The sequence below is a fragment of the Pseudorca crassidens genome, chromosome 5 (genome assembly GCF_039906515.1).
Source record: "Pseudorca crassidens isolate mPseCra1 chromosome 5, mPseCra1.hap1, whole genome shotgun sequence".
Lineage (NCBI taxonomy): Eukaryota > Metazoa > Chordata > Mammalia > Artiodactyla > Delphinidae > Pseudorca > Pseudorca crassidens.
Genome location: NC_090300.1, coordinates 71,683,791 through 71,696,469, shown reverse-complemented (window position 1 = coordinate 71,696,469; position 12,679 = coordinate 71,683,791). Strand labels below are relative to the sequence as shown.

At 38.7% G+C, this 12,679-nt stretch overlaps 1 protein-coding gene across 4 annotated transcripts in view; it reads right to left on the bottom strand.

Moving 5' to 3' along the window:
- Positions 1-12,679, bottom strand: part of TP63 (tumor protein p63) — a 270,557-nt gene that overhangs the window by 127,788 nt on the left and 130,090 nt on the right. For all 4 annotated transcript variants that reach the window (XM_067738400.1, XM_067738402.1, XM_067738404.1 and 1 more), the window contains one exon: positions 2,141-2,395. In XM_067738400.1, coding sequence (XP_067594501.1) covers positions 2,141-2,395 — 255 coding nt within the window. The remainder of the gene's footprint in view (positions 1-2,140; positions 2,396-12,679) is intronic.

The window sequence follows — 12,679 nt, the reverse complement described above, 5'->3', positions numbered from 1 at the left end:
AGTAGTTGTGGCACACGGGCTCAGTTGCCCTGTGGCACGTGGGATCTTCCTGGACCAGGGCTTGAACCTGTGTCCCCTGCACTGGCAGGCGGATTCCTAACCACTGCACCACCAGGGCAGCCCCATTTTCTTTACATTTAACCTACCACTTATGTAGGTATCCCCAACCGTTTTTTTTTTTTTGAGACAGTGTACCTCTCTGAGAGAGGGGACTTGATGGAAGATGGTTCAGAACTGCACTAAAACTGAAAAAAAGCGTTAAGACTTCTGTATGAGGAGGTGGGGAGGGAGGGGGGAGGAAGAAAGATTGATGTTCCATCATGCTCCATCCCCAAGGTTCTTAAGCCATTTTAGGAGGGCAGTGATTCTTCATTTAGTGGCCCCAACATGCCCATTATCCCTCAGATGTGCTCACTCTTAATATAGTAGAGCTCTGCAAATGTCAGATGAAAAACTGTTAGCTTTGAAGTTCAGTGATTGTAAACATCCAGTTGGTGTGACTCCTATTCAAAAACACATCAGTGATCCATTTATAAAATGGTTATTTTAGTGCTTCTTCAGCAAGATATTACTTGGATCAATCAACCAATATATCTTTAAGTTTACTCTAAGTTTACTCACCTGGAGTGTCCACCTCCACAATTATTAATATAAAAGAGACTAAATAGTATGACACAATTGACTAAAAAAAGCACATGGAAGAGAGATCAAGTTTTAAGCTAACACTTCTACTTTATGGTTGAAATACGAACCATGACAGAACCGCTTCTCAAACTATGGAAGAAACGCGCTAAGATAAATTTTTAGACAATTATGGGACATCCTGACGTGAAATGGTGAAAAGAAAAAGAAAGGACATAATCTAGTGGGAGGAGGGTGGCAGAATCAGAAATAGGACCAGCTACACAAAAGTCTCTGTAACTTTAGGGGTGCCACCGAATCCCCATGTTTTTCAGCTTTCCTCACTAGTAAAATGGGAGTTGTGAAATGTGCCCTACCTAGCTCACAAAAAAAGTGAGGTCAAAATGAGGGGACACATGTGAAATTATGTTGGAATTTAGTGTTACTAATGCAGATTATTTTATAAACTGTACAACTGGAGAAAAGCCTGGATACTGTAACATACAAACAGAAATGATTTCCAAAGAAACCTATTTGCCAAAGAGGGAAAAATCTGTTAAAACAATTTGAAAGCTACTTCTCAACAAGACGATGACGTTTGGAAGCATTTCTATAATCTCAGCAAACATTAAATTCTTTGACAAAATGTGTGTCACTTTGGTCTTGGGCATTCTTTGATCAACCAGTTAAAACCAGTCTTATAGGTTTCCTCCCTTATATTTAAGCTTTATTCATGTTATAATAAAATAAACTCTGAAATAGAATCAACATTCTTGTAGCTTTTTTAATTTTTAAAAGTATTTCCATGTTTTCTTAGAAAAGTTATACATAAGATTTTTTTCAACATTTTTCATCAGAATCTCTTTGAAGCTAATTTAGGCCCCTAATGTGTAGTTTAGGAGGATTTTGGGAGGGAAACTTGCTTCTACAGGTAATAGATATATATGTATCAATAAATTATGGTTCATGTTATAGAACCCACATGCACAAATTTAACCCTTCCTTAATAGATGAGATCTTAATTTCTTTTTACACTGTGTTTGTGATTTTATTCTTTTTTTTTTTTAAATCGCACCTTACTGGGTCATTTACTTTTTCAAAATAATGAGACTGGTAACGCCTACATTCTGCAGACTGCAAACACATATCCTATGATTACGGTATTTTCCATTGGCGTAATGCTTTACGTTTTTCCAAAAAAAATCCTTCACACAAAGGACCTCCCAACAGTGTGAGGCAGGCTAGAACGCATCAACTGAAATTGTTAGGAGCCAGCCAGAACGCAGTTTGGTTCCCAGATCAGGGCTGTTCCTACTAAATGGCACCTTCTCTGTCTCTGGGTCAGTGTTGAATATTTCAAACCAAAATGTCCTTAGAGGACTGGGAGAAATTTTGCACCATTCAATATGGAGCTCTAAGCTTTGATGGGGGAGAGAGCCGGGGTGGGGGAGGGGTGATGGAGAAGACCCTTGTACTTGGGGATCAGGTTCAAGGACACATGGGTGCCCGGTGCTCTTACCGTCCAGGTGGCGGACTTGGCGGTGCTGGACTGCTGGAAGGACACATCAAAGCTGTGTGGGCCCGGGTAGTCGGTGTTGGAGGGGATGGCGGGCGAAGGCGAGAGGGCGTCGAAGGTGGAGCTGGGCTGTGCGTAGGGCGAGGGCGCCGTGACGCTATTCTGGGCGTGGTCTGTGTTGTAGGGACTGGTGGACGAGGAGCCGTTCTGGATCTGCTGGTCCATGCTGTTCAGGAGCCCCAGGTTCGTGTACTGTGGCTGCGGGACACCCAGAAACCCCCCCACGTTAGCCATTTAAGCTGCAGATCCTTGCTGCCAAAAAGGCATCATTTGGTGAGTGCCTTCTACAGAGTTCCACCTCACGTCTGCAACACTTCACGCTCAAGGGAAAATGACCGATTTGTCATGCATAGTTCGAAACTCCAAGAGAAACCCCAGGTGTGTGTATGTTTTGTAATGACCTGCACAGTTCACACAGCTTCACGGGCAACCTTTGGAGACTGCGGTCTCCCCGAGAGCATTTGAAAGTGGATTATGTGCTCATTCGCGAACTGGGCAAGAGTGCCAGTGCTCTGTAGCTGCTTATGAATTCTTTAAAATAAATGAATACTGACTGCTACTCTTTTTTTCTTCTTCTTCTTCTGTCCTGGTATTCAGAATGAAAAAGACCACTAGATAGATACGTTCTAGAGGAGACTTAAGCATCAAATTGTTGTTTACTGAGAAAAATCAGTTGTCCTCCAAATTTCCTTTTAGTCATCATTCTAAATTCTGTCTCAGGGTACCGATTTGCCCCCAGGGACTGGGTTCATGAAGACTGGAGGGAAATGAGTAGCAGGGATAGGGAGAGGCAACTATATATTTTAAAAGGTTGCATGCTAGCAGACCATCCAAACAGCCTAATTTTTCATCTGTTTTTTCATTTTCTTTGTAGCAGTTTACTATTTTCTAAAGTAGAACATGTGTAAGAGAAATATCATCTAGTTATGATTAAGATTCTATGTTTGAAATAATTCAGAAGTACATTAATTCATATAGCTTCTCTGCCAGGTGTTTTATTTCTTCTAGGAAAACCGGCACCAAGTAGGTATTCAATAAGATGTTTATGGGAAGAATGATTTAACTTCTCATTTCATCGGCAAAAAATCTTTACTGTATTACTATCAGAGAGGGGAAGTGATTTGCTCAAGCATCGGCTAATAAGCAAAGAGTAGGGATTTTGAAACCAAATCTTCCGATTCCAAGTCCAGGGCCCTGCCAACACCATCACACCTGTCAGCCTGATAAGATAATTCAAGTCATTCCTGAGTCAAATTGGACACATTTCCAGAAGGGGCCACCAGCCTGTGTACCATTTTCCCTTTGTGAAATCTTCTGACACGTGGAAACCTCACTGTTTCTTCAAGTTAGCAACAGGAAAACAAATGAAAAGCAAAAAGAAGGCAGTCCTGTGGGTACATATTTTATAAAGGAAATGAGAAGTCTGGCTCTTCAACTGAAACATAACAGAGTCCCAGATTAAGTCAAACTACAGAGAAGAGCAAACTCACAAAGAAATGGATGCTTGAAAACAATTTTAATTCAACTTTAAGCATAAGAAAATGATTTTACTAAACTTTAAGTGTTTCACATGGGGAGGAGAAAGGACTCTGCCATTCCATTCAGTCCAGAGAGCATCTGTCTAAATGTTAACGGTTGCATGCCCATTCCATTACATGTATGCATTCACATTCCACTGCCGAATGCCATGTCCCCATTTGCTCTTCAAATAACTATTAATCTCTTTACACTTATCCCCCTGCTGACAAGAGCAGCTGTTAGTCTCGCCTTCTCTCCCCTCTGACTTCCACAGCTCCTAGGCCTGTCCTCCATCTTTAGCTTCCCCTCTTGACAGGTGAGGCAAACTGCAGGTGAGACAGCTGTGAGAGACAAAACTAAAACCTGAGGCCCGGACGAAGGCGTCCACACCCCTGGCTGAATGAAAGCTCTTAGGTGTCCAAGCCTGCGGCAACAGCCTAGAAAGGGGATTGAAATTATTATTTGTGTTCAAGTTAAGGGTCAGTATACAAAGCACTCCTGAGCGTCCTGTAGGAATCAGATAATGCTCCCAGAGGCACGTGCTTCCCTAGAGCAGTACAATTAGGGAGGCAGCCGCCCCTGACAAAGGGGACAAAGAAATTCGCCAGGCACTTTCTCACAGGCAGTAAAAAGCCTGTTGGGCCAACCCTTTCCTCCTCCTTCTAGCTACACAGAATGGAACTTCAGCTAATTGTGCGCTTGGAGGAGAACAAAGAAACATGGCCCTTTGAATTTTTTTTCCAATAAATGTAAAGAGAAAAGTTTGGGGACCCAGCTTTAAAAGCCAGTGAGTAAACACTCAGTGCTGCTCGAAGGACATAAGAGAAATGGAAACTCCATTTACCTCAGGGGTACAAAGACGACGTCCCTGGGACAGCAGTGAGACTGAACATACGGGGTGGCACCAAAGAAGCAGAAACTGTATTTCAAGCCATTAATAGGTGTTGATGGCTATGCTTTTTAATTTTTAATTAAATTTTTAAATTTTTAATCCCAAAAAGTTCGGCTGAAATATTTTCTTCCCAATAGGATTTGCTTCCAGGGCTGACGCCTCAATTTATATAATGTAAAATTAGATTTCTCAGGTTTGGGCAAAGAGCTGCTGACTATTCAAGATAAAAATGGAAAAACATATTTCATTTTAAGCTTTCCTCAAATTTTACTTTAAAGAAACAAAAGCTAAGTAGTATACTCAATTGGCTTTAAAAAGAAAACGCATAAAAACAACACTAACTTTGAATTAACTAGCCTGAAACACACAGCGACAAACCCACCAAAGTAAGAATTGTATGATTAGAAATCTTCTTGCAGACTTTCCATGGCCTTATTAAAAATTTATATCATAAACCTGCCATAGGAATTCGTACATTTGAAGTTAATTTTAAAAGCATTTAGTGGACAACGACCAAAAAAGTTTCTTATTTGCTTATTTCTTTGATTTGAAGACAGTGGACGTGTTGACAAAGTACAATTAGAGGCAGAGGGCAGACCAGCATAGCCAAGAAGGACAAGTGTTAGGTAGGTAGGACCAGCAAAATAATTCACAGCGCCCATCGCAAAATGAAAACACAGGGCCTCTTGTTCATAAATTATTAAGAGTTTCATAAGGGTGGCAGCAGAACATTAAACAAAGCACAGGGCCCTTTCATGACTGCGAACTCTGCAGCCTATGAAGGTAGCTCTGTGCCAGGTTAATGTGAATAATATTTATTTCTTCTTTTCCACCAAAGTGAAGCTGGCGGGATGAAGGAAGCAGTACCTGTACCCTTTGTTTACTTCATAAACAGAGAAGGGAGAAATTTGTGTTTTGCTGGGATGCTAATGAGATGCATATTTATGACGACAAGTAAAATAGCCTCCAAAGTTAAAACATGACACTCGTATGAGTACCAAAAAGTGCCCTGAGAAGAACTCTGTGGGGTCCTCTGTGTCTCATGTGTTTCTTATGCAACAAAAGCTATTAGAACATTTGAAATGGAATAGGAAGTAGATTGTCCCTTTCCAACAATAAGGTATCTTGATGTTCGAATAACCTTAACATACTCTATAGGGACTCAGTGAATGAATGAACAGTGTTATATATCTACCCTATCATGTCTGAAAGAGGAGACAGTCTTTTCTCCACAACATATAAAAGGTGAAAATGAACACGATTTGCCTGATATCTATTATAAGCCTGATAAAGTAAAACAGTGGATTTCCTTTGAATTCGAACAGATGCTTCATTTCCTACAAAATAACTTTGAAATAGAAGACACTGCCTGGATCCTAGAAAATTACCAACATCTGTAGCTGAAATGTACTCAACTTCATCACAAACTAGCTGATCTGCCCACAGAAAAGATAAAACACACCTTGGTCACAGAAACTTCATATACTCCGGGTAATCACAGAACACTCTGGGGGGTGTTCTAAAACATGGAGCTGGTATGGTAAGTGTAGGGATACCAGGGGCTGAATGTCAAACTGCCTGCTTTCACCATTAGGAAAAAGCAAGTATAACTACCATTCCCAAATATAGAAAGAGGGTTTCCTTGTTGTTTGTTTTTCTCCCCCGGTAAGTTCTTTCGTATACCCATAGTCATCTACAGACTGATTTATTTCTTCAGTTTTGATGATTAGTATTAAAATGGCAATAAAGAATAGGGATTTCTCCTGACTGGTTGTTGTTTTAAAAGCATACTATATAAATGCAGTTCCTTTAGTTTCATTTTATTTTTCCTTCCTGGGTTACATTGTTAAATGATCTTAAATTCTGAATATATTGTGGGCCTGAATTTTCTTCTCATCAGCTCAGCAATAGTGTATATCAGTATATATCACTGTAAACAAAACTTAACATTGAATTAATATTGAATATAAACCTGGGTTTATACCTACTTAAAGTTGACTCTGTAATTACTTTCCTGTAAAATAATTTAACATCAAAAAAGAATTCCAATCAAGTCATATGACCAGTGCAATGAAACAGGAACATAGATATAATTTGCATTTCTGAAAATCTCTCTCCTCCAATGTATCTGTGTAAGAGAAATTTTATAAGTTCTTTTTCTCGCCTTTCTTAGATATTACTATCTGTAATAGCTAATTTATGGCAACGATAGTCAATAATATATGGCAAGAGATTAATAAAAAATGGGAATGCAGACCCCATCAGGCATAGGAGAGGTTACTTTGGAAACATATAATCAATTTATTTACCTCAATTCAAATGGATCCTTGTCACAGGAAACAATAACTTGCCCAAATTTCATTTGAAGAAAATTATATTTATAATCCTTGACTGACTGTTAGAGGAGGCTAGGGAATTAAACATTCTTCAGTGCTCCTTCGATTCGTGAATGGATTCTAGTAATGCAGAAGAACTCTGAACTTAGACTTGGGTAACATGGGGTTTAAGGCCCAACACTGCCACTAATTTGCCATCTACCCCTGGGCAACGTACTTAAACAACCTGGACCTTAGTTTGCTATAAAGTAAAATCTGTATAACATTGAGGAGATTGAATCTGATGATCAAACGTAAATGGTGCACCAGTTCTAACATTTTTCTAGGGATGACCATTCTCATCTACAATACTATGTAAAAATAATGCCATGAGATTGCTTTCAAAAAAATGAGATAACTGTTTTTTTTTTGGTTTTTTTTTCTTCATACAGATTTGCCAGACCAAACCTACAAATCCAAATTATTTCAGGCAGCATATATAGTTTCCTCAGCTAATATAACCTTTCACCTCAGGCTTCATGGAAGAGCTTTCTGAACGCTCTAAAGCCCCTCCTGGGAAAAGAAAACAGCTTTCTTCATGACCCTGGCTTTGCAAAGCATCCATTGGATTATGCTCCAGCAGACAGTACTACATTTTTATCCCCAAATATTGGCAGAATAGTGACTTTTAAACAAGCACTGCCTGAGGGAGAAATGCTTGTCATTTTTTAGTCTTCTACCACCTGCCTCACCTCAAAGAATGATGGTTTGTTTTATGCTAGAATTAAACACAATTGATTGAATGGGCTCCATTTGAGGTCAAGAAGATATTTGGATTCTAATGTTAAATTAAAGCACCATCTTTTCACCTTAAGAATGTATTCAGCATCACGTTTTTCTCAAAACCAGGTTTTGTTAGATATAAAATAGTTCACTTCTTTTGTCTTCCAAATGATCCTAGAAAGTGAGTGGAGGTAACATATACTCATACCTTATAATGAACAAAATGTAAAAATAAAGCATTAAAACCCACAACCTAGAAAGACAGCCTGCAAAGAGTTTACTAGAATGTGTTATGCTCTGACACAAAGTGTCAAGATTCCTCTGAGGTCCAAGATTCCATAACTTAGGAGAGAGCTCCCTAAAAGCGCCAGCCAAGGCTGACAAGGGCAGGCGAGACAAATAAATACAAAGTTGGCTAATCAGGTAGACAACAGTGTCAACAAATATTAGCCACAGTACTTGAAAAGCCAGGAAGTGTGAAACGTAGAGAAGCTAGAACTCAATCCAAATTTAGCTAAATTACACTGTGTAGAGCTCAATTAAGGAAAAATAAACTTTAAATTCTATGATTTCATTAAGTACTCCCTTTGAGTAATAATGACAAATAAATAAAATTATAATCAAGAGCATCTCAATTCTAAGAAAACCTGACCTCACCATTACATACCAAGGAAGCATTGGGCTTAGCAGAAAGGTATAATTTTAATATTCAGTAATTCTTGATCCAAATAATAGGGAAAAGTACACAGAGTTTCAGTTAATTTAAAGTGAACCAGGAGTTATTTATTAAAGTTGGGTCAAAACTGTGTTTGAGGAAAGTTTCAATCTATAACAATCCCTGTCTTAATAGTTTTTTAAGCAGACATGGTAATGCTAAGAGAAGAAAGTACACAGTAATGGAGATCTTTAGTGATGGGTTTTACCATCTATATGGAAAGCATACCACGGTAACTTTAGAAGATTCATCAATAATGCTTTGCTGGTTTTTAAAGTGAGTTTAAAATATATAAAAATAACTTTGATAATGTATCTGTCTAAACCATATCAGAAATTACGACTTAAAACACTGAGGTGATTAAATGTGATTAATGTTTTATCACAGGAGGCAGTTTTGCTCACCGTGATATGAAACTGAAGACATATCAATTTCAATAAAATAATGGTGACCATCAAGATTAAAAAAGTCTGAACCCTATTTAGCATCCATATTTTAATCCTCTGGGAGAAGAATCTTAGCTGTTACTACTACTACTATCACTCTTCCTCCTCTGCTACTACCACTAAGTTCTCTCTGAGTCTTACTACGTTCCTCAGAGTGTTTAAGTGTTTTGCACATATTTACTCATTTAATTCTCATGAGTTAAGTGGAATTATTATCCCATGTTTTACACATATTTTACAGATGAGGAAACTGAAGCTCCACAAGATGAAGTGCTCAGGGTAGTAAGTGACAGAGCTCTCAGATGTGAAACCAGTCAATCTGTCTTGAGATTTACCCACTTTCTTAAGTATCCTTCACTCGGAGTCACTCAGATTTCTGCTTGGAATATTTATGTAAGAGTTACAGTCCCAGAGATAAACCCACGCACGTATGGTCAACTAATCTATGACAAAGGAGGCAAGGATATACAATGGAGAAAAGACAGCCTCTTCAATAACTGGTGCTGGGAAACTGGACAGCTACATGGAAAAGAATGAAATTACAACACTCCCAAACACCATACACCAAAATAAACTCAAAATGGATTAAAGACCTAAATGTAAGACGGGATGCTATAAAACTCTTAGAGGAAAACATAGGAAGAACTCTCTTTGACATAAATCACGGCAAGATCTTTTTTGACACACCTCCTAGAGTAGTGGAAATGAAAATAAAAATAAGCAAATGGGACCTAATGAAACTTAAAAGCTTTTGCACAGCAAAGGAAACCATAAACAAGACGAAAAGACAACCCTCAGAATGGGAGAAAATATTTGCAAATGAATCAACAGACAAAGGATTAATCTCCAAAATATATAAACAGCTCATGCAGCTCAACAGCAAAGAAACAAACAACCAAATCAAAAAATGGGCAGAAGACCTCAATAGACATTTCTCCAAAGAGGACACACAGATGGCCAAGAAGCACATGAAAAGCTGCTCAACATCACTAATTATTAAAGAAATGCAAATCAAAACTACAATGAGGTATCACCTCACACCTGTCAGAATGGCCATCATCAAAAAGTCTACAAACAATAAATGCTGGAGAGAGTGTGGAGAAAAGGGAACCCTCTTGCACTGTTGGTGGGAATGTAAATCGATACAGCCACTATGGAGAACAGTATGGAGGTTCCTTAAAAGACTAAAACTAGAATCACCATATGACCCAGCAATCCCACTACTGGGCATATACCCAGAGAAAACCATAATTCAAAAAACACATGCACCCCAATGTTCATTGTGGCACTTTTACTATAGCCGGGACATGAAAGCAACCTAAGTGTCCATCGACAGACGAATGAAAAAAGAAGATGTAGTACGTATATACAATGGAATATTACTTAGCCATAAAAAGGAATGAAATTGGGTCATTTGTAGAGACATGGATGGACCTAGAGACTGTCATACAGAGTGAAGTAATTCAGAAAGAGAAAAACAAATATCGTATATTAACGCGTATATGTGGAATCTAGAGAAATGGTACAGATGAACTGGTGTGCAAGGTAGAAATAGAGACACAGATGTAGAGAACAAATGTATGGACACCAAGGGGGGAAAGCGGGTGGGGGCAGTGGTGTGTGGTGGTGGTGGTGGTGTGATGAATTGGGAGTGTGGGATTGACATATATACACTAATATGTATAAAATGGATAACTAACAAGAACCTGCTGTATTAAAAAAATAAAATAAAATTCGAAAGAAAAAGATAAATAAGAGTTACACTCCATGAAAGCATACTTATTTTATATCTAAAGAAAATATTTTCCACTCATTAAAGACAGGATATAAAACTTCAGCCATTCTTTTGGAGACCTAGCTCCTTGGACCTAGCACCAGAAACTCCCTGAAGATCTGATCATGCCACCCTCATGCTTGAACACATTGAGCAGGTTTCTAATCTCTTAGAACACAAGCCTCAAATCTCTAAACTGCCCTACACCGTACTATTTGAAACCGTCCTCTTTGCTCCCTAAAGAATGGCATTCCTTCAGTTTTTCAAAGGCAAACTTCTTCAGTCCTCAAGCCTTTTGCACCTGCAGGCTGTTTCCCAACTCATCTTGCAGTTTTAGCTTCAATGTCAAAGCCTTCCTGGAGGGCCCAGATAGGTATTCTTTGTTTCACATGGTCAGGGCACAGTAACTTTCCCCTTCGTATCACATAATTATAATTGAAAATTAATTATCTGTATAAGTACTTTTTTTTTTTTTTTTTTTTTTTGCGGTACGCGGGCCTCTCACTGTTGTGGCCTCTCCCGTTGCGGAGCACAGGCTCCGGACGCGCAGGCTCAGCGGCCATGGCTCACGGGCCCAGCTGCTCCGCGGCATGTGGGATCTTCCCGGACCGGGGCACGAACCCGTGTTCCCTGCATCGGCAGGGGGACTCTCAACCACTGTGCCACCAGGGAAGCCCCTGTATAAGTACTTTTTAATGTTGCTCTTCTCTGCTAAACAATTATAAGGGATGATATCTGTTTAGTGCTGAGTATAATATCTGGAACCATGCCTGGGACATAGTAGGTGTTCAGCAAATATTAAAGAATAAATGCAAAACATTTCAAAATAAAAATCACCTTCAGAAAATATATTTTATTCTAATTCAACTATAACCCAAACAAGTATTGCTTTTTTACTCTGAAGTAAGTCTGTCTCCAAATCAGAGTCACCTCTTTACATACTACTGCCCTTGAATGTTACAGTGCATCTCCAAATAATCTCAGTGACCTTTACTTTGTGTTTTGATTTGTTCTGGTAGGTGGGAATTGTGCTTTTAGCTTCAGCTGTTATGGGAACTAGTAGCAGAATAGCCAGTCCTGTCACTCACAAGGCCATGAGTAATACTTGGTAGTTCACACCTAGCTGGGAAGTTTATTAATGAGCTTCTACTTCCTTGAAATAAACACATACACATTTTTGTGCCAAGGCAGTGTTTCTTACCTGATGGTCTAGATTTTGTTTCTCATGCATCTAGGTCAGCAATAAGAATAAAAATCTTTGTGGTCATATAATGATTTACTTCCTGCAGACAGAGAAACCACCCAGACACAAGCCTCGAGTAAGATGTTAGTTTCTGAGAGAGAGGCCACAAAATTGGTCCCTCCCTCTCTAATTTCCATGATTTTCTGCCCAGTTAGCTAGAATTCAGTTTAGAAGAATGCCATAATTAAGGGCTTACAAAAGTATGTTTTGAGGAACTGAGATTGTAGTTTATCAGACTTACAAAGCATTTCTTGTAAATGGTCTAAATTCATGACTTCATTTCCCAGACTATATAACACACACACACACACACACACACACACACACACTGCCTTTATTTGCAAATGGAAAACTAAAACATGAAATAAGGACTATACTACTCAATCTGTACATATTCAAATGAGGAACACTGTTTTTAAAGTTCTAATTTGCTTTTGCTTGTCAAGTTCTTTGCTGATTGCTACACTTTTCATTTTATTTGAGATAAAGTTTTCAGTGACTTACTATGCTTTGTAATTAGACATGGTGACTTATGTAACATTGAAGTGTTCCTTTAAGATTCACTTTTAACTGCAAAATAAAACCAAAGTTTCCAGCTATGCCAAAGACGTGCCTTACTTTGAAAAGACACTCATCTATTCATTTCATTCTATTTACCCCATTATGAAAGTAACAATCAATCAATCAGTTTAATAATTACAACAGCTCATTAGTGTCTTATTTGGACAGAAAAAAAAAAAAAAAACCTGGGGCACCACGTTTAAGAACAAAATGACTTAAAGTTTTCTCAGACATC